The sequence below is a fragment of the Aythya fuligula genome, chromosome 1 (assembly GCF_009819795.1).
Source record: "Aythya fuligula isolate bAytFul2 chromosome 1, bAytFul2.pri, whole genome shotgun sequence".
Taxonomy (NCBI): domain Eukaryota; kingdom Metazoa; phylum Chordata; class Aves; order Anseriformes; family Anatidae; genus Aythya; species Aythya fuligula.
The window spans coordinates 103,797,766-103,819,808 of NC_045559.1; the positions used below are offsets into that span (position 1 = coordinate 103,797,766).

Here is a 22,043-nt window from a genome sequence, read left to right on the forward strand (position 1 = left end):
CTCCCTCAGCCTGGCTTCACAGAGAGGTGCTCCAGCCCTCTGATCATCCCCGTGGCCCTCCTCTGGACTCATTCTAACAGGCCCATGTCCTTCTTGTGCTGGGGGCCGCAGAGCTGAAGGCAGGCTCCAGGTGGGGTCTCACAAGAGCAGAGCAGAGGGGACAATCCCCTTCCCTCTCCCTGCTGGCCACGCTGCTTTTGATGCAGCCCAGGGCATGGTTGGCTTTCTGGGCTGCCAGCACACATTGCTGGCTCATGCTGACCTTCTCATCAACCAACACCCCCAGGGCCTTTTCCGCAGAGCTGCTCTCAATCCATTCTGTGCTCAGCCTGTGTTTGTGCTTGGGGGCCAAGTTGCAGGACCTCACAGTCTCAAGCTTTGGGGTTGATGAGGTTTGCATGGGCCCACTTCTCAAGCCTGCCCAGGCCCCTCTGGCTGGCATCCCTTCCCTTCAGTGTGCCAGCTGCAAGGTCCTTCCTTCAACAATGAAGCTAAATGCCACCGGTCCCAGTACCGACCCCTGAGGAACACCACTCGTCACTGATCTCCACTTGGACATTGAGCACTGACTGCAGTGAAACACAAATGTGAAATTTTCATTTCTAGTTGCTCCAGCAGTGGCAGTGCGTGCCTGTTGCTGTTGGTTGTGGTTTTGCAGGCAAGTGGGCTGGCTAATTGCCAGCACCCACTCCCTGTAGCTCATTAGAAACCTTTCAGCTACCCTTGCTGTGTAACAACTGGGATCAGCTTTCCCGGGAGCGGGTATATATGCTGACCTCTCGAAAAGAAAAGGAAAAAGAAACCAAACAACGAACTCTAGTTCATTAGCTTACTTTCAGAGAGGCTGAAGGGGAGCTGTTTGTGGCTGAACAATACCAGCCTTTCACGACTCCCTTCCTAATCCCAAATAGAAACATGAGGCTGAGAAACTTGTTCTGATAAAGGGGAGTATGGATGCATTCGATCCAGTTTACTTTTTCATGGTGTTAAACTTCTTTAATTGGCAGCGTTAAATATCACTTTGAAGGGGTGGAAGTGATTCTGGTGGTAGTATCATGGTTTTCCATCAGTGCCTTCTTGTGAGCTTCTGCATCGCAGACATCCAGTTCCAAAGCTGAGGCTTAAAAAAAAAAAAAAGAGGTCTCTGTTGACTTTCCTTCTAACTTTATTACTGAATAAAAGATGGCTCAAGCCAAACTGTGACCTCCCCTGGGCAATGGCAACCTTTTGCTTTAGCTGTAGTCTTGGTCGCAGCTCCTTCTGGACACGCAAGGCTGCACAGGTACTGGTGTGGGTGTTGCTTCCAGGACAGGGGTTTTACCAGGGTGAAAGTCCCAGTGCATAGTTTGGCCAAAATCATGTGTTATCCACAGGGATATGCAAGAGTCAGCTTGTACTCTGAAGCCAGGGCTGTGTTTATACGGCTGTAGTTTATAGTGTTTTGTGAAAAAGGACTATAATATCACAGTAAAGCGCATCAGAGTGCCTCGCTTGCCACCAGATTGGTCTCTGGCTATGGGATGTTTGGAGTACCACCGAAACTGGAGCTGACCGTCAGTGTCTTGGTGTTCATGTTGGGCCTGTTGTTCCTGGCAGGTGATAATTGCCTGCTGGGCCCTGGGTTGTGTCCTGAAACATGCTTGACCAGGAGATTGTCAAAGGCAGGTGATAATCATGGCAGCCGGGACCAGAACGCTGTCCTCTGTGGTTTCTCCCATTAGAAACTCCAGCGTTGCCATTAAGGACTCGAAAAAAAAGACCTGCACGGCTCCAGTTGTCTGCAGGATGGAGACAGGGCTCTCCTGCAGACAGCGTGATTCTCCAAGGCCATCTGTTTGCGCAGGTGGAAAGGACGGCAGATACGATCATGAATTTTTGAAGCACCTTGGCTTTGTAAAGTAACCCGTAGTTAAAGAGATAAGGTCTGCGTAGCCCTGATGCTCTCGTATCTCAGCTTCCTGCTGCGCTCAGTGAGTCACTGCGCTGAAGTTACTCCCAACCGCCTCTCTGCCCCCAGTGATCATCCATTGTTAAAATGATATTAACTCATGTGTGCTAATTAACAGGTGTGCCAGGGTGTGAGAAGCCAGGGATGTTAATTAGGGCTGATGAAGACACCTTTACGCATGATTCGGCCTTGGCTGGTGTCTGGTGGGAGCCCATCTGCCCTCCTTCCACACCTGAGGAGGTGCTGTCCTTCGGTGACTTCTTCCAGCTGGCGTGGACCTCGCCATGGTGAGGAGATCTTTCTCCTCCAGGCTCAGCAGAGGGGTGTCCCCCTCCCAGCTAGGTATCCAGGAGAGCCTGAGGACTCCCCATAAGGATTTTTTTTTTATGATGGTTGAATAAAAAGTGTTTTTTTCCATTTGTGTCATTTTCATTTGGCTAAGGAAGGGAGGATGAGTGTAGCCAACTCTTCCACACAGCTGGTGGCCACTTCTTCCCCCTCATTCAGCTGGAGGTGACAGCCCCTCTGGTTGCCTTGCATGGCCGTCTCCAGCCTCAAATCTGCTTGGCTGCCTTGAAACAGGTTTTGGTAGCTCTTCGCTAATCGCCGGAGAGCACCAGGGTTTATACAAGCTGGCGTGCGTGTCTGGGAGGAAGCCCACATCAAAGGGCGCGGATCAACACACCTCAGCGTAGCGGGGCCGGGCCTGGGACCGACAGACAGGCCACCACGAGGTGTTGGTTAGCAGGTGGCCGCTCCACGTCCTCCTTTCCACCCCGGTCGCCTCACAGGCTGGCCTCTTGTTCCTCAGCCTGCATTTGGCTGGGGGTCGTCCATCTTGTGGGTGCTGCTTTTCAGTCCTGCACCGATTCAAAACTGACTGATGGCTTGTGGTGTGCCCTCGCTTTCTGAACCTCCCTGCTACAGGGGGAGGCAGATACTGGGTAGGAGCCCCCGGCCTCTCTCGGGGTGACCAGGAACCGGCAGGAGAAGGTGTCCCGCAGTGCTGTGGCAAACTGCAGAGCCACGCCAGGCCTGCGGCAACAGGGCGTGCCTCGCCCAGGCCTCCTCAGCTGAGAAACGCTTCAGACAATCTCGCTTTCAATCTGTCGTCGTAAGCATATCTGCTTCTTCTCTAGGACCCACGAGGAATCGCTTCGTAGCTCAGGCAGCCCGTGTGTGTGTGTGTGTGCACGCGGGTGGGAGCGCACACTGCTCCCACCTGATGGCGCAGCCATTTTGGTGCTGAGGGGACTCAGTGCAGGTGGCAGGGCAGCGCCGAGCGTGCCTTTCTGCTGCTCAAACTGGACAAAAACTCGGCTTGCGTGCCTATTTCTGATCATGGGGTGTGTAAAAATGATCATGCTGAATCCACTCGTCCAAGCACCTTGTCCCTGGTGTCCCAGAAAAGTCTCCTCCTTCCCATCCTGTCCTTCAGCACCCACAGCACCTGAGCACAAGGAGCCCCACAGCTTTGCTCCGGCTGTGTATTCATTGCACTTCCACAGGTATGCATGCAGACCCGTGGAAAATCTGGGGTCCTGCATGCATCTTTTGTCGTTTTCCTTCTTTTCGTAGTCATTTTGTCCTCTTCCCAAGCTGTGGTTATGGCTGGGTTGCAGAGGGCAGAACCGCAGAAAGACGACCGTCACCTAACGCTCTGTGTTTTGGAAGTGTCGGGCAGAACTCAAAACGTTAATTTGCTGTTTAATTTGGTGATTTCTGTTTGTAAAAAAAAAAAACAATTAGTGTGTTGTCTACCTCATTCCAAGAATAGCTTGATACCTGTTTTTCTTCTCCCTTATAATTGGGTGCAGAGTCAAAATAGGGGAAGTTGGTGGGTAAACACAGCTGTTTAAGGGCTTGCATTTGTGTTTCTTATTTATAGCAAGCATCACAAAATCCTGGTTTTGAGGGCTGAGCTGCTCAAGTCGGAGTTCAGAGACAGGCAGAAGCAGTGAATGAGGATAGACCTGATCCATGAGCAGTTTTTACATCTCTTTAGTTCCCGATTTGGCAAGCACTTTTGCACCAGCGGAGAGCTTAATGCGAGACAAGTTGGTTTGCCTGCACTCGTGGGAGGGGCACAGTCCGGGATAAATACCTGGGGGGAGATCTTTAAGGATGTGAGAGCATCGGGGACAATGACAAAAGGTGCGGAGGAGGTCAGAAGTTTTTATTTTGTGTCTCACTGGAGAGTTGTTCCCCGAAAACGCGATTAGAGCCTGAGAGCACTGCAGGGTAGCGAGGTGATGAAGGGGACCGTGCGGCTGTTCCCCACGTAGCTGACGTGCGAGGCTGGGCATTATAATTATGGGCTGCTTTTGCCCAGCATCGGAGTTAAAGTCACCCCGGAGGGGTGTCCTGGGGAGGGCAGATTTTGGGACCGGCGGGCTGAGTGGCAGCAGGTCCCAGCAGCCAGAGCCAGCGCTCGCCGGGAAGGATTAACTGGGAGAGGGAGGGAAAGAGGGAGGGAAGGAGGCAGGGAAGGGAAGAGGAGGGGAGGGGTGGCAAAACCCCAAACCTTCGAACACACCCAATCGACCCATCTCATCTCCGCGTGAAACTTGGCGCGTTACACCCACTGCGAAGCAGCAGGGGAATGACACGCTGACGCTTCCTCCTTTCTGTTACCGGCAGCGAGGGCTTGTGAAATCCGGCCGGCAAAAATGTTCGTGCTCCTGATGATGAACGGTAAGGCGCTTGGCAAACGGCCTCCGCTTCTGCTCGCGCTTTGCGGGACGGGCTGGGGGAAGGAGAGCAGTGAAGCTTGGGCTGTGAGACCTGCCTGTGGGATGCCCTGTTGTCACAGTATCCGAAATGCAGCGTATCTGGGAACCTCCGTGAGGCTTTCCTCTCCCAACTTGTGTCCTTTCTTCACGTGGCTGGAGGTGTTTCTGTTTGTAAGTCGTGTTTAATAGGTTCGTCAAGGGCTGTTGCCTTTTGCGGGGTTTGTGGAGCTCACAGGTACAAAAGCACTCTGCTTTTGTTGCAGACACGGAGAGCAAAAACTGCCTGAATGGGAGCCGGGCGTGTAGTCGCTAAGTTCCCTCAGCATGAAAATGTAGGATCGTGTTACTTATTAAAGATGCTTACCTTCTCCAGCTGTCTGGCTTTATTTTCCGTAATTACAGGTTACCGTGCTCTTTAATTGTTTGAAATGAGCCCTGCGAAAGGTTTCAACTTGACTTGAGCTCTCCCCGTGGTTTCCAGCGGGGGCTGCTCCTCACCCGCTGCCTCCAGCGCTGCCCTCAAGACCCTTGGTGCTGTTCCTGCATCCTGCCGGGCATGGGCTTGCTTTCAGCTGAGCGGGGCTCAGACCCGATTCAGTTTACCAGTGATGAGTAATTTCCCCATGTGCCTGTGCATTGTGAGAAGTGTGTGGCAAATTGCAGTGCTAATCACAGCAAATGGTGCTAAGGGACCGAATGCACAAGCGTGGCGTGCCTGCTAAACCGTCCTAGGGGAGCTTGCTCTCTTGAAGGGGTGCCCGTCTGTTTCCAGGAGGGCTCCGACGCGTTTCGAGGCAGGAACACTTCATTTCTCCCCGATGAGTGCTGGGAATGAATCTGCCAAACCACAGATTTGCATCGTTCAGGCATTTGCCTTAGCTTTGTGCTTTTGCCCTGAGAAATCAGCGGTGGGATTCCTGCTGGCTCCAGTGGCGTGGGGCAGGCTTCGCTTCTGCACCCCTGCAGCCCGCGGGAGTGCAGGGGTGGGAAGGAGCCTTGCAGGCACCGGTCTTCTGAGCAGACAGGCTTATCTATCGGTGAAGCTACCCATTATGGCTCGAGTCACACGTAATGGCTGTCTGAAGGTGAGCCCCGAGGAAAATTTGTGCAGTTTCCTGCAGACTCAGTGACCTGGACTGGCCCGGCGCAGGGTCTGGTGAATGCCTGGGCTGGCACAAGCCAGAAACTGGGGCAGGAGCGTGGGTAGGGGGAAAATGGGAGTTTTACGGACCGGTAATCCAGTGCTGGATGAGAGGGAAACATTATTTATAGATCAGGGTGTTTTAACATCCTAGCATGGGGTTGTTTAAGGAGGTCAGGATGCAGCACACTGGCAATGGGATTAGCCCAGCTGTGCTGCGAGCGGTGCAGAAGGAGAGGGGAAAGGGAAGCTTCCACGTAAATATTTAGGCTTTTATCGTGCCTCACGTGGCACAGGGCTCTGGTGAGACTCAGGGCACGGTGTCGTCAGCTAACTCAACAAATCCTCGCAGGGATCCCAGCGCTGAGCACTGCTCTACCATGGTAGCCCCGCTGGGGCTGAAGGGGCTCGGGCTCGCTGCTGCCTTGTCCCCTCTTCCCTGTCCCTTTGGTTATCTTGCCGGTGGTTAGCTCGCGGAGACCTGTGGTGTCCTACCTGCTGCATTATCCGATATTGTCTCAGCTGGGAGGGGCGGAGGGCGACCCCCTGCAGATAAGGCCCTTTGAAGCAGGCGGGGGTGAATAATAACCGCGGGGGGTGACTCAGGGGAGCTGCCAGACCCAGCCTGCAGCGGGCTGTGGGAAGCCGGGAGGCGGTGCTGGGAAGCCCATAAAGGAGCTGAGGCAGGGAGGGGGACGGAGAGCTCACAGGGTTGGAGTTAACATGAGCCCCCGCCGTATTTGGAGGGTGCAGGGGGCTGCTGGCACCGATCCCCTTCTGTGCGTGCTGCCCTGCGGCTGCTGAAGGTGACCAAGGGCTGTTGGTGACCAAGGGCTTCACTGCTCCTGTCAGAAACTTGTAGCAAGCTGAGACTGACTCTGGGACATCCACACGCATGCTGTGTGCTCCCAGAGCTGAGGGTCTCCAGTCCTCGAGTCGGAGGAGAAACACATAAGCCTTCTGCTGCCTGCTTCCCAGCTGCAAATTGCTTCGTTGATTTGCACTCACCTGGGCGGGGAAGGTGTATTAAGAGTGTGCTCCAGGCCCCGGGCCCTTCAGCTGGAGAGACAAAGGCTGCCTGTTGTGCAACCCGGGCTGTGCCTGGCCACCACGGCAGGACAGGGTGTGCAGAGAAGGGGGATTTCAAACGCAAGCTGTGCTGTTTGATAGGCACGTGTCTTGCATGGTAACTGATGCGCCCAGCTGGAAAAAGCTAAAATAATTTCCGTGTTTTGCACGGGGTTATGCTAAATGGTGCCCAAACCCTTGAAGCCCGTGTGTTGGATGGCATTAACCGTGTGGTAGAAGCTTCCCAGCTTGAGAGCTGTGAACACGACCAATAAATATAGGTTAAAAAAACTCATCTGTATACAGAACAGTGCTTGGCGCATATTGCCCTGGCAGGCAGGGAGCAGGAGACCTTTTGCTTTTAGACCTGGAAGACCCCAAGCAATGGTTGCTGAAATCATTCGCCAGGCATCCGGAGACTGTCACGGCGAGGGGTTTGTAACACACGCTTGCTTTAAAAATGACTAATGTGCTTTTTTTTTTTTTTTTTTAAAACAGTAACAAAGGATCCTCTTTTCTCCCCTCTGCACAACTGCAGCAATGAAAATGATCCTTTTCACCTTTTCTTTTTGCTGAAGTGGGAGGCAGATTGGGTTTTTCTTGACTTTTATTGTGTCCCAGAGTGGAGCAAGCAAGCTGCTGCTCTCAGAGATGTGAGCAGAGGCAGCAGGCACCAGAAACACACGCAGCCTTGGATTCAAGGCAAAATGCAGAAGTGGCCGCAGTTAGAAGTTGCAGGACCAAACTTCTGATAAACAAGCCAGTGGGAATCATTTTCCTTTCAGCTTGTATCTTTTCAAAGCAAATGAATCGTAATGCTTTAGCAACATCTGGGTGATTGCTTGGCAGTCTCTTTCTGGGCAGCAGGACTTTTTGTTTTGTGTTTTGTTATGGAATGAGAAATCGCTGTCGTTTACCAGCCTGTTTTGGTGTTGTGTTTAATTTGGGGAGTGACAGTATTTGAGATGTTCCTTCAAGCTGTCACTCCCAGAGGCACAGGGCTGAATGCGCCACATTTCAGCTTTTGTTCACTGCTTCAAGCAGGTCTTTACGCTCGACGTGGTTACCTGTGCATATCTTAAAGTTTGGAAGATTTGTTTTTAAGGGAAATTAAAGGGAAGAAGAGTTTCTGAGCAGGAGGTAGATGCAGTCAGGTGTAGGACAACCTACCTGGGCTTGGTGAGCGTGTGTAGGTATCCAGAGCCACACAAAGTTCTCAGTTTCCCTGGGAGCTTCAGTCCTTCCTTGTGGTGCCTCTGGACAAGTGAAAAGTAAGAAGTGCAGGCTTTTTGGAGCAGGGCTGGTGGGTGGCAGCCCAACCCGACAGGGAGGCAGCAGGAGCTGGATGAAGTGTGTCAGTGGAGCACGCTGTTTCTGCAGAATTCAGCACCGTCAGGCACCGGAGAAATGTATCTTGTGGCAGTAAGCAGTGAGGTGCTCTAACAAACGCCTGCGTGGTGCCGAGGACAAATGTGCAGGGACAAGAAAGGTGGGAGACTGAAGGCTAACGGGGGGTGAATCCCAGCTCCCAGGCAGTCCGTGGTCAGGCAGACAAAACTGCAAATGAATCTATTAGGAGGAAAGTAAAACCATCATACTAAAAATAGGAGATTTGGCATGATAATAAATACCTGAGTATGTTGTGGTGGATGTGGAGTAGCAAAGCTGCTCTCCCAGGGTGGCATCTTGTCCCTCGGAGACTGCCTTCCCTGCCGGGGGTGCCAGTGGAGGCTGTGCTTAGCCCAGGGGTTGGGGGCTGGTTCCCATCTGTGGTGCCGCTCGGGGAGGCGGCGTTGTGCCCGTGGGACAGGCACGTAACGCTAATTTACACTTGCTAAGGGAGGTCATGTACATGAACGTGAAGGTTTCTGCACTGCAGTCAAGGCTTTGCTGGCTTCCTTTCCCTCCTCTTCCCCACAAACAAACAAACAAACAAACAAACAAACAAAAAAACACCCTTTAAATGCTTTCAGTGTTGTTTTTCGAAGAGGTAAATCAGTGTTTCTTCTAGTGAGGAGCACGGTCTGGTGGCTGGAGTAGGAGACTGCTTCCTGCCGTTGATGACTTGCCCAAAGTTTTTCACCTGACTTGCCCCAGTTCCTCTTTGTAAAGTGAGATTGCTCCTCACACCCAGTGTTTGAGGCTTAGGGAAGGCTTACAACATTTTTCTGATATTTATCAAATATGCTTTGCACGTTTCGAGTGCGTTTTACCCTAAATTGTTTTAGCCTGGAGCCATCTTCTGGAATAGCAAGAAGAAGCCCAAGGACTTGCCTTTGGAGTCAGTTTTGGGCTCGGCTGGCCTCATTTCCAAGCAGCAGCCCTGCCTTCCAGCCTCTCTAAAGACACGCATCCTTGCGCTGAGCTGGGGCCCTAGGCTGAGCCCCAGGGCTTGCTGGGCTTGGGGAGCTGCGTGCTGCTTGCCCCCACAGCCTGCTCCAGCTTTACTCATTCCTACCATGCCTAGCCTGATCCCACGGGCTGCTCATCCTGTTTTTAATACAGTTCCCCAGCCAGGGTTGCCTGAGATGGCTGGATACCCCCTGTCCAGCCGGGGATTTCCTCTGCACAGCGTGCTCAGGAGAAGCACAGCTGGGCACCCTCAGCTGGCCTGTAATTTGGAGAAGATTAGAGGCAAGCTGCAGATAGCCAGCTTTGTAACAGAGTCCTGAACCTGCTCATCACAGGGAACATCTAACTTTAAATGCACCGAGAGCTGCCAGCTGCAGAGAGCTATTTCTGTGCAGGAATCCCTTTAATGTTTAATGCACTTTTTGCTAATTGAGCCCTTAAATGAGTCACTGAAGGGAGCAGCATCAGATTTTTGAAACCTCTGCCCACCTGTTGCTTCAACTGACTTCTCTGTAGCGTGCTTCGGTCCCAAATTATTCAGAGAGAAGTGAAAGGAAGCCAAGAGAAGATGGACTTTGGTACTGGGTTATGCCGATGAGAAGGAATTAAGGATTTCCAACAGGTATTTAAGCTATTTGAAAATGTGAAGGTAAAAGATTTTAGAACATTTTATCCCTCTCAGAGCTACTGATTCGTTCTGTGAGCGACCATGTTTCTCGCCTGCAGAGAGGCATTCATCAGGGCTTGGTGTTGCTCAGAATCTGGTACCGAAGGCAGAGACGGCAACTTTCTGCCTCCTTGATGCTGGCTTTGCTTTACCCTCTTCACGTCAGAAGGTACCAAAACTTGTTGCCATGATTATATTAAGAAAACTCTCAGGAGGCCTCAGAAATGAGTGAATTAGTGCAGAGGCTGTTGCGACCCTTCCATAGCATTTGCTTGCCCACGTCCTCAGCTCCCCACCAGCACCCGGCTCCTGGGGCTGAGCGAGGCTCCCGGCCGGGGTTCTCCAGAGGCAGAGGTTTGGGATTATCGGCAAATGAAATTAATTTCTCGTGGCTAAAGCTGGGCCAAATTTCACGTTCGGAGTCTCCAGGAGCGCAGCTGACAGAGCACTAAGAGGATTATCTCCTCCCGACCTCCTTTTTTGACACCCGGCAGATGAATGGCAGAGGCCAGCGATTCACAGCCCGCCGTGCCTGAGCTACGATTTATTGCAATATTACCCGCAAGTAATTGAGCGGGTCCTACAAGTCTGTAGAGCAGGCTGATGCCGGGCAGCTCTTAAGGAGCCGCATACGATTCCTTTCGATTAGTTTTAGGGGCCTTTTACACGAGGTAAAATGATGCTGTGGTTTGGTGATGCCCTGCTGAAATTAGGCAGCGCTGAGCACCGTCTCCTATCTAAGTAGGTATTTGTCATCACCGCTTCATCTGCTTGAGCACCTCGCTTAGATAAATGGGTTTATTCTCACTTTATTTCAGTGATGTGGGAAAGCGTTTCCTCCATCTGTAAAAGGCGATTTGAGACGCGGGGAGATTCCAGATACTTGCTGGTGAATCCGTGGAATTAAATTTGAGACGAGAGCCCTAATCTAGCACCTTAGCTGCTAGATACGGCCTCCTCTTAAGCTTCACAACTAAATTAACTAATAAACCTGTCAGCCTGGATGCTGCCCTCTGAAATTCATAGCTCTCCACGGAAGGGAAGCCCCTGGAATGTAAAGATTGAGCAAAAAAAGGCCCTGCAGCTTTAGAGGCAGGCGCGCTCCTTTGAGAAACATCCCCCACGCAGCTGCTCCGGCTGTTTCCCCAAGACCTTTGTGAACACGAGAAAAGAAGCAACAGTGGAAGCGTAAGGAAAACAAGAGGCGCATGATGGTGCCCGAGGTAAGCGCTGCAGGTTATTTCATCAGGCTGATGGCAGAAAATGCCTCTGTCTATTGGGCCAGCACGGTGTAGCCTTGGCAAATTTGCTCGGCGGCACCGAGCGTGTGCTCAAGTGTTACCTGTTTGTGTGAGCTGATGGCTGTAAATCAGGAGTTGGAGGACTCAGGGGCTCTGATTGTCTCTGGCACAGGGTGATCATCTCAGCAGCCACACTCGGAAGCCAGTATTTTGTTTGCATTATGACACTGTAATAAAGCTAAAAGGATTAAACCTAAATGTATGGGAAGAGCCGGATCCCTTGCAGTGCAAGGCATACAAATCGCATGCCTGGGCTGGGTTAGCGGGATCTTATACAGAAATTTAGTGTTTTTTGCACTAAGTGGCCATTTATGCTTGCAGTTTGCCACAGACCGGTGCAGATAGCCTTTCTCTTTGGGCTGTCACTAGAGCTGTGCATGCACATTTGGCTACTGGATAGCCAGCTCCTCAGGGCGTGATCCTGGGGGATGCCCGGAGAGCTGACTGCCCCTGGAGATACCCGGAGGTCCGTGGGCTCCCCAGGTGAGAGTTTCCCTGCTGATGGCGAGGTTTCCTTCGCCTCTTTCAGTGTGGTCAGCTTTGGTGGCACCATGTCGATACGGGCGCACCCAGGGAGGACATGTCGCTGTAAAGTCTGTAAAAAATCTCAGTAAAATGAGATTTTTTTCATTTTATTGCCCAAAAGGTGGCATGGCAACCAGAGTTAGGTTTCTTCCCACTTCTACGTCTCCCACTAGCTGAGAGGAGTTTGGGTCATGCACGAGGGACTCAGCAGTGGCCGTGCTTGGCGTGTACGTGGGGCGCTCGGTCCTGAAAGCGCAGAAGAAAAGGTAGCTGAGGGTGTTGTCTTCTGCAGCAGCAAACTGAGCCGGGCACTGACTCACCGACTGCCCGCAGCCGTCCGAACTGCTCCTCCGTGGGAAGGCACCGCCCCTGCAGCGCCCGGCGGTGACGAAATATTTCGTAAAGCAGCGTCGGCAGCGCTCAGCCCCTGCGCCCGGGCGAAAACCAGAGCAGCACACCGGGGTGTGCCCGTGGAGATCCCTTCAGCCGCCGCGCCCTAGGCAGCCTCCCCTTGATATTTATCATCGCTACAGGTGGAAAGATTGAGCCAAAGCCATGAAGCAGCAAAATGTAAGGGTGAGGAGAAAGGAGAAAACACTGCCGCATCAAAAAGTTGTGCTAGGAAACTTGGTATTTTTGAACTTTGCTTGAACAACATGGTGAAGTTTCTGCAGATGTTGTCATTAACTTCTGACTGTACCCAGTGTGCAGACTAATCCATGAAGATCCATAAAACTCTCCCAGGTTTTCCTTCCGAGTGCTGTTATTCTTTTAATTAAAAATGCAGTAAATGTGAGTGCCTTTTTTCAGTAAGGGAGTGCTGAAAATATTCTAAATACAACACTTTGTTAGTCCGTTGCGAAACCATTTTAATTTAAAACCAACAAATATTTCAGCAGGGTTTCCATAACGATTATTAGTTTTTAATTATTTCTGTCATTTTCCCTTATTAAAAATGGAATTATTAGTCTCCTAATTCTAAATCTAATTCTATTTACTGCCCTGGCATCTTCGAATTGCTTCCTGGCTTCTTTCATGAAAAGCACGGTAATCTCCTCGGAAAAATGGGGTAGTTACTGCGTCAGTGTTTCTCCATCTGTATGGATTTGGAGATATTGGTAGAATTTGAGGTTTTGCTTAAGGGCAGTCTAACTAACAAAACCGTAATGGATTTAATCCTGATGGTGCAGTGTCAAGTTAGTTCATGTGACATCAGTCACGACTTCACGGCCAGTCTAGTTCAGGATGTCATATTTGGTAGCACGTCAGCTAAATTAAAATTTATGGCTAGCTGCCGTGATATTGAATGTGATTTATCCTGATTTATTCTTCTCCTTATGCAAATGCGAGCCCCTTCCAGCGCTCATATCCTGTATGTTCATGCAGTGGCTTTCAACATCTCTCGGTTAGTGCATCCCTAATGCCGATCCAGCAGGGGTGTGAATCCCTGGGAAGGAGTTGGTAGGCAGCGAGCCCTTCAGCAGCCATGGACGTGCCTTCCTACACCCCTCCTGCAGATTTTTGTCTGCTGAGGAGACCCCAGCTCAGCACCCATAAATAAAGACAGTTCAGTGTTGTTATTTACTGCTTGCTTTAGTCCAGCTGTGTTAGAAAATATGTGCAGCCGGGACAGCTCATTTGTCTGTTCGCACCGTGTTGCGTCCTCTTGAATATTCTCCTCAGATGCCATTAGGGAATGAACTGGGCAAAACCACACACTTGCAGCTAACACAAAGATTATTTGCTGTTTCATGTTGATGGATAGCTTCTTAAATGGCGTGTGCCACAAGAAAACATCTAAGTAGCATTCTTATGGGATGCACAACTCAGAATTCAATTCAGCATGAAGTGACTGGCTGACAGGTTAAACTGAGAGCTGTCCTCTTGTCCCCATTCATCTTCATCGGGAAGTTCACTGGAAAACTAGCACAGGGATGGCTTCACTGCTGCTCCGTGTGCTGGCGGTCCTTGCTGTGCCTCGATCCCTGCTTCGTGCTGCTCACGTGAGTTACGGGTTAACTCTGTCTGGAATTGTGCATCATTTTTAAATCTCGTTTCTTTTTAATAAAGTTGCTTGTCAGGGTGATAGCTGGAAAAAAAACCCACCTCAATGCGGCGTGACAGAACAATGCTTAAATTCAGCCGTGGAAGTATTGCTATAAAAACATCCCTTGAGCCTAGTGGGAGCCGACTTGCATTACACCAGCGCTGAGCTTTTTTTTTGGTCCCATTTTATGGTGTTTAAATACCTTCCTTGCGAGTGGACAGCGTGTTTCTGTGGGGAAAAGTGTGTGGACTGTGGAAAGCTTGCACGAACGAATGGTGCTTGGCAAGCGGGAGGCTGCTGTGCTCTCCCTCCTTGTTAAAAGTCGCAGTAAGGCGGTCTCTGGAGGATACAGACATGTCCCAGGACATGGGCTTTGTCAGGAGGAGCTGGAATCCGAAGCAGGGCCCTACCTTTTCCTCCTGAAGCACCGTCCCACCTCTGTTTGCGTTTTCGGCATTTTTCACGTTGCATTGACAGCGAAACGTCGGGATGTTTGCTGAAAACAAAGGGCCGGATGAATAAAGTCTTTTGCTCTATTGTTCCCCAAACTGGTTGTGGGCCTTTTCTCCCTGAGCCTGTTAGGCTGGGCTTGAAGAAAAAAAAAGAAACAGGCAGAAAACCCAAACAATACAGTAAAACCAAAAGCGCCAGAGCAGGTGTTGCTCACTTGTCGAGACAAGCAGGCGACTCATTTCCTTTTCAAAACGTGGTTGGAAGTCGGGTTTTAAGGAGGAAGATCAAAATAGATCTGCCCAACATACATTTCAGGACTTGGACTGTGTTCTCCTACCTCCTGAGTAAATGCGGCGTTGGAGGGACAGAGCTTTAGTGAGCTGCTATCGTGCCTATAAATCCCCTCGCAGGGCCTTCCTAGAGCTCTTCCAGCATTGTTGCTCATTAGCGGCGTTAATTACAATCCCTCTGGTGTCTCCTCCTGCTCTGATATTCCCAATCCCATTAGCTGCCTTCCCTAGTGCTCTGCGTTTCCTTGCAGCTGAATGCCTCAGCAACAAGCCGGGCCTCACGCTCAGCACCGGGCTTTAGGAGTGGCTCCAGGAGATGCTCCTGGGTTACCTGGCAGACAGCTGGCATGGCTCGCCTTCCTCCTGCCCACGGTTGGGGTATCTGTGGTGGACGGGGAGCCCCACAGGAGCAGCCCCACAGAATCACAGAACCATCTAGGTTGGAAGAGACGTCCAAGATCACCCAGTCCAACCTCTGACCTAACACTAACCAGTCCTCCACTAACCCATATCACTAGGCTCTACATCTAAACGTCTTTTAAAGACCTCCAGGGCTGGTGACTCCACCAGTTCCCTGGGCAGCCCATTCCAATGCCTCACAACCCTTTTGGTAAGGAATTTCGGAGCCCCCAGGAGCCCGGCACAAGTGGAGGCTCCCGAGCAGGCGGCATTGCTGCCAGTGGAGATGTGAAGAAGCCATGACCACGCTTGGCCGGAGTTTCCTGCACCTCCCCTGTAACCAAACCAACCACTTCATGCTTTTATTTTTATTTTTTTTTCTCCTTTCTTTCAGCTACACATTCAGATTGCAGCAGGGCATTTTTCCTAGCGAGTTTGGGAGCCTCTGCCCAGCGTGCTGGTGGGGCTGGGGGAAGCTGTTTGCCTTTAAAAGTCCAAGGCGCTCATTGTGTAAAACGTTTTGCAAGCTACGTTGCGATGGGAAAAGTACATGCAGGGCAGACTCTGCAAGCCGGAGCGGAAAGGTGCCCTGCAAAAGTGATTATACATTCCTTTTCATGTTTTTTTAAGAGGCAGGGAATATGTTGAGGCGTGCACGAACCTGCGCGAAAAGTGATAATGGAGTGCCTTCCTCCTTTCCCACAGCTGGGTGTAGATAAGACACACCAAACTTAATGCCTGCCTGCTTTTGTTCGCAGCCCTTTCCCATTAGGGCTGCTGCATATTCCGGAGCCGGAGACACGAGGAGGGAGATCCCGCCCGGCCCTGCTTGGATAAAAGCCCAGGAATCAGCTTGTCCCCCTGTCCCCCTCCACGAGCCCCCTTCCTCCCCCTTTGCCCTCCACCCCACGATATCGATGGGCCTTCGCGGCGCGAGGCTGTCGCCGTCGTGGTTTATTTGTCTCCTGTCTGGAGCGTTGCAGGCAGGCCCGCGTCGAGTTACGTCTCCCTCGTGAGCCGCTGTGCTGAGAAGCGGTCCGGGTAAATGCTGCCCCTGTATTAATCCCTGCAGTGGGATGTGGGGTGCTGCTCGGATGAGTGTTGCTCTCATGTTGCTAACATCCACCTTATAGGTACGCATGTTAACGAGGGTGGCATCAGCGTGTTTGCTGCTTGTGGCCTTCCCCAGCTGAAAGGGAAGACGCTGGGCTGATCTTTCCCGTTTCTGTCTCTTTATAACCCCTTCCAGCTTCTTTGGGGGCTCGGTCCGAGGCCCGCTGAATGAATTTTGCACCCATTTCTCAGGGCTTTCGGGCCAGGCCCCGGGTGAGGCGCTCGGGGCAGCTGCTGTGTCTGCAGGCAGGGCTGCCGGGCCGCTCATGTGGCGGCTTGCTCCGCGCGAGGCTGATCTGCATAAGCCCAACAGCTTCCTTTTGAAGAAAAAGACGGTGTCAGCAGAGTGCAGGGAGACACTTTGTTTTTAATTCCCTGACAGGAGACCTGAGGTTTCTGCCCACCCTCGGCGCAGGCAGGAGCTGGCACCCTCGCAGGCTGGAAGTGATCCCGTGTAGTGTCTGCCTCCGAAAGGAGAGCTCGCTGTTGCAACAGCTGGGTGCTGCAGCGAGGGAAGAAGAAGTACTTTTCCCTCCCAGCAAGCCAAAAGCATTGATTTAGAAAGAAAAAATAAAAAGGTATCACATCAATAAGTACAGAGACGTGCTAACAGCGCCCTGCTGCCATGGGGCACCCACGTGGCATCGCTGTAGTGGTACAAAGCCTTCTTCTGCGGATAGCACTTAAAAGCTATCAGGATGCTTCACCAGCAAAGCAGCACTTTGGCTGGAGTAGCTTATTCTAAGTTCGTTTTTCTCTTGGAAAGAAAATAGGTTACCATAAGCCGTGTCACAACTTTGCGCCTCTAACTGTCTGGCAGTGGGCTCTGCAGGCATAAGCAGAGGTCATGCTCTGTCAAATTGGTGGCTGATGTATCTCTGCTGGCAAATATTTGTGGCTTAAATCGGTCCTGGGTCTTGAGACCATGCATAGGTGCCTGCCCTGCTCAGAGCTGGCTTCCCTCCGTTAGTGTCCAGGAGATAACTTTCTGACAGGGGTGTCAGATGAGTTGCCTTGGTTGACTGTAAAGGATGAAGTGCAAAACACTGGCTTTTTTTTTTCTTCCTCCTCCTCTTTTCATTTAGGTGTGTTGGCTCTGAAAAGGTGTGGAAAAAAGAGAACCAAACAAACAAACAGGTGCAGGAGGGAATTTTATGGGGGGTATTTTCATTTTGCTGTTCTGTGACTTGACGGGATGTGCAGCCCATCGATGCTGAGTGACGAGGTGAGCGTTAAGGATGGGAAGACCGATGGCAAAACTTCAGGGGTCACCAGAGCACCTGTAGGGCCAGCTCACTACTGGTGAGCTGAAAACTTCAACAGCACAAAGAGGACCGTCTTCCAGAAAGAGAGGCAGCACTGCAAAATGAAGGAGTCTTCGTTTAGCTCAGTCGTAAAGGTGCCCTTTGCTTCTTTCTTTGGCCTGTCAAAAATAGCATAGGGGGTTTCCTTTCAAAATTCCCTTTAAGAATGGCAGTGCTCTTTGTCTTTGTGGTGTGTCTGCCATGTGTCTGTAAGTTACCCCTTCTGCCGTAGGTCTGTAGGATCAGCGTGGTGATGCCGTGAGGCCGTGGCTGGTGATGGAGTAGAAGGCACGGGAGAGTCACGGCTCCTGGTGGCTTGGGCACGGGAGGGAGGAAACTCGGCTTGCAAGAGGCCTGAAATTCAGGCTCCACGATGCTATATTTAACACCCGTTTCACTAAAACTCACTTTGTCTGGTAACACAGTGGGATCTTTCTCCACGGCGCTGCTTTCCGCGTTACCGAGGCTCCAGCACCTGTGTGGGTCCCTTGTGCGTAGCTATAAAAACAGTGCTGGGAAGGCAGGGGGAAAGAGCGGCCGCTCCTGCAGGTTCGACGCCTCTCCCTTTGTCACCCAGATGCCATTTATGTGAATTCAGGAGCTGCTGCGAGCTCAGGTGGGCTGAATAATTCACTTGTGACTCGGACATAGGTGCCCGTGGTCAGCACGCTCACAAATACACGATGTGTGCATTCACCGCCGGTTTTATTTTCACATGGGCTGGGAACGATGCCACAGAAAATATCGGTAGCTTTCTCAGCTACTAAAATCATCCACCACTCTTTAAATTTAAAGAGGAAGCCAGTTATTTTCTTTTAGGACTATTTTGGGCCGCATACCAGCGCGAAGCACTGAAATGAGGGAATGACACTTAGTGCTGCTGAAAATATAAAGTGCTGTGCAGATTTACGGCGTCTTCGTTTGGTGGCGTGGCTGATATTTCACCAGCCTGGTGCTTCTGGAGAGGTACAGCTATTGTTTCAGTAAATGTTTGCATTTCTAATATGGATTTAGAATTCCTTTTTTTAAAAAAATAACTCTCCACGTATGTACGCTATAATATTTTAGCACCGTATAATGTTTCGTTTCGGTGACTGTACCCCACAGTGTAACAGCTACAGGTAAGAAAAACGTTCTTCTTACCAATACTAAGCTAGATTTTTTTTATTAGCGACCTGCTCTTGTAAGAAAGCATTGAACCAGAGCTGACAGTAAGCAATTTCCCACCGATGCTCTGCTTGGACTTCAGGCTCTGCAGCACGCTCTCTAATAGCAATACCTGGTGACTTTCCAGTAATGTTTCACCTCGGGCTAGGCGATCAATTTTTCTTTTTTTTTTTTTTTTTTGGTGAATGGTTTATTCACTGCAACGTGCTTTGTGGATGTGGGACAGCTAAGAAACTCTGGAAGCAGTCACAGCCTGCGGAGGGCCGCGTTCAGCCCGTGCTGCGCGGCTGGAGCTCGCAGACGGAGTCAGGCAGGCTCGAGGCTGGGGCCGGGGCTCTCAGCCATCGCCACAGCCACTCAAACTCATGGCGTGGTTTCAGCTGAGAGCTTAATTTTCCTGACAGATCAATAAAGCAGAGAAAGAGCGGCTTCCCCACCCGCACCCCTGCATGAATGCACGCGTACGTGCATGCACCCACACGCCGCTTTTCGTCCTGTAGCCGAGAGGATGTCGCTCCTCCGGGACAGGGGAGGTCCCGGTGAGAGTGCTCTGCCTGGTGAGCCTTCAGCCTTCGTTTTTCTCCTCTCCCTTCCTTCACGTAAGGGTGTCTTGGGGAATGCCATTATAAGGTGCTCCTGGGACAGTTGTCAACAGTTTGTCTTGTAATTAGCCACTTACACGTTTCATATAGCATTTAAGTAGGGAGGCTGTAGGAGAAAGTGAGAGCCCGATGCTGGAAAAGTCTCCCAAAGGGTTTGGAACACCCCTTCCAGCTCCTTCTCCGGCGGTATTTTTTGAATTGTTTTCACAAGAAGAAGAAAACCAAAGCTCTTTCTGGACTCCTGCTCTCTAGGATGTCAGGAGCTCAAAGGCACGAACCCCACGGTCATTTTGGCCATTCTGCAGCTGGCTTCACACTGAGGACAGGGAGTCTGTGGGTGCCAGCACCAACATTTCTCCTGTACGGACCATGGTTTGCAGAGCTAGAGGAGAACTTGAACAGCCACCCTGTCTCTTGCTTTTTGAGTTGGTGAATTTTTGAAGTTACCCTTTGCTGCCTGTAAATACAGATCATGTCTTTCTGCAGCCTTTTTGCTTTGCTACATGAGACAATCCCGCTCCAGGCTTCATTGCATCTGCCTTGCTTTTCTTGAAGGCACTCTGCTCCGTGTTAGCCTTTGCCATGGATGATGAGGGCTGCACGTGTTATTCTGGATGAGGTCAGTGGCTTCTGTGGCAGCATTCACTCTTGTTTCTTCTGGGAAAACCTGCCTTCTGCATCTTCTGATTACATTTGCTGTTTTATCACTATTTTATCACATCAGTGCCTTCTGTCATCAATACGAGACAAAAGGTCTCTTCTATATTGTGACTTTCTTGCTTTGTGTCAGTAGCACATTTTTTCTTCGCGTGTCATCACTGAAAGCATTAAAACACCTCATCCCTTGAGTCAGATAATTCTCCTTCCAGCTCAACCTCTTCGCAAAGTTTCTTGTGCATATCATAACTCCTGTGTTCGTCTTTGTCACCCGCTGCTTAGCTAATTGTTTCCCAGAAAGATACCTCCTGCCCTTCCCTCCCCTAGAATGGGTTATCCTGGTGGAGAAGGAGATCAGATGAGCATACTGCAATTGGGGGGGTGTTTTGCTCAGTTTCCCTTTTCCAGTCTCAGGTGTGCTTTCCAGCCTTGCACGCGATGGAGGCCAGGAGGCGGCTACATCGCTCCTCGGGTCACTCCTTCCCCAGTGATCCTGATCCGCAGGTTTTAACAGAAAAACACTCGTGCACACACCTGCGGTTTCTTGTACCACTTCTCTCATAGTTTGGGGAGGCAGATTAAAAACTGTTGCTGACTGGCAGATTTTACACCCTTTGAATTGTGCTCCGCGGATGCCTCAGATGTGGTATTTGTGCAGCTTTGCTCCCCCGTGCCCTTACTGAAAACGAAGGCCAAGCGTTCGTTTTCGTTTCAGCCCAGGCTGAGAGCTGGCTGCTTTCAGCTTCCAGCACGAAGCTGCCTTACCCTTACCATGGCACCTGGGCTTCTCCCCTCAGAAACCCTCACTGCCAGCCCTGTCCCCGTGCCCCGGCAGGGCTCCCTGCTTCCGTGAGCTCTGGACACATCCCGCGGGGCTGCAGCTCCCCGTAGGCTTTGCCCCCTCTGATTTAGGGGAGCAGCACGGGGCGTGTGGCCTTCGGTGCTGGGCGTCCCTTCCTCGGGGAAGGGCTGGGAGCCCGGGAGCGGTGTCCCGGTGTGACGGGCACGCTGCAGCCCAAACCGGTAAGCCCAGCTAGACGCAGCCTTTGGGTGACGGTGCTCGAGCGATCAGGTTCTGTCAGGACGTGCAAGATAAAATCTGCCTGCTTAATTTAACTCTGACACTGGCAAGCTGGTACAGACCGGCCGAGCTTTGCATGAATGTTTTTTTTTTTTGCTATGCACGCTGGCGAAACGGCGAGGGTTTGTCCTAGGGCAATGCCAGGCTGAGAAACCTGCTCTGGCGTGGCTGGGATCGTGGCACCGAGAGGAGCAGCCGTGTGGTTACAGGCGTGCTCGCCTCTCCTGCCGGGCCCTGAATAAACAGTGCTGCAGTCACCAGTGCCAGCTTCGGTGGAGCACGGCCGCCTCCTTACCGGGGCCCCTTTTGGTGGCTGGTGGCTGCCCACAGCCAGGGGGTTCCCCAGTTTTTGGCTTGATTTCGGTGACATCTGAATCTTGCTAGATACCCATTTAAAGGTAGGAGCTTACCGGTACCAGAACTTCTGCAAGGCATCATCTTAAAAGGACGCCCTCCTCTTCAACACTTCTCCCTACCCTACTCCCCACGTGGCCTCACCGCAGAAGCTGCTGTGACTTTGACACCTTTCCTGCTCATCACGCACCTCGCAGTGCTGCTGCACCCCGGCGAGGTGCCTCGTTCTTCGTCAGAGCGAGCGCAGCCAAAACGTGAGAGCTGCTCTGCCTGGGTTTAATTTGCCGTGTGTTTTTCCGTAGACCTCTGGAATCCCTCCCTGGTACTTACGCCGGGGGATCTATAATTAGATACTGGTGTTCCTATCTCAGGCACCATCTTAATGATCTGTGTGAGGTCTTTGGCACTGCTTGAAAATCACATTGCTTACCTGCGTGCTTCGGTGAGGATCCACACTCAACGCTTCCTCTCCAATCCCGCCCCCCTCCGATTATTGGCCTTCGTTTTTTTTCCACAGCATTTTTCTCCTTCACATCCTGCCTGCCCTGGCTCCCCGCTCATTCAAGCCAAGGGTTTCAGCTTTTATTGCTCGAGACCATCGCTCTGGGTGGTTCCTCAGTGTCCGTCCAACGTGTCCTGCTTCTCTTCCCTCCTCCTCTGTCCTTCAGCTGCCTCACTGCTAGCAGCTACATCGCTGCTGGTTTTTGATTATGCACTGCTCTGCCTGCTTGGTGCTGTGTCTTCTTTTCTGAACACTTTCATGTTACGTCTAAACACATCTTTTTTTCCATGCATTTGGCACGTCCCGTCCTCATTGTGCATCAGCAGTTCTCGCTTCGTTT

General features: G+C 51.4%; 1 protein-coding gene across 1 annotated transcript in view; it reads left to right on the top strand.

Moving 5' to 3' along the window:
- Positions 1–4,597: 4,597 nt before the first annotated feature.
- TIAM1 (TIAM Rac1 associated GEF 1) overlaps positions 4,598–22,043 on the top strand; it is a 106,767-nt gene continuing 89,321 nt past the window's right edge. The window contains exon 1 of the mRNA XM_032197828.1: positions 4,598–4,642. Within this exon, the coding sequence (XP_032053719.1) occupies positions 4,618–4,642 (25 nt within the window). The 5' untranslated portion in view covers positions 4,598–4,617. The remainder of the gene's footprint in view (positions 4,643–22,043) is intronic.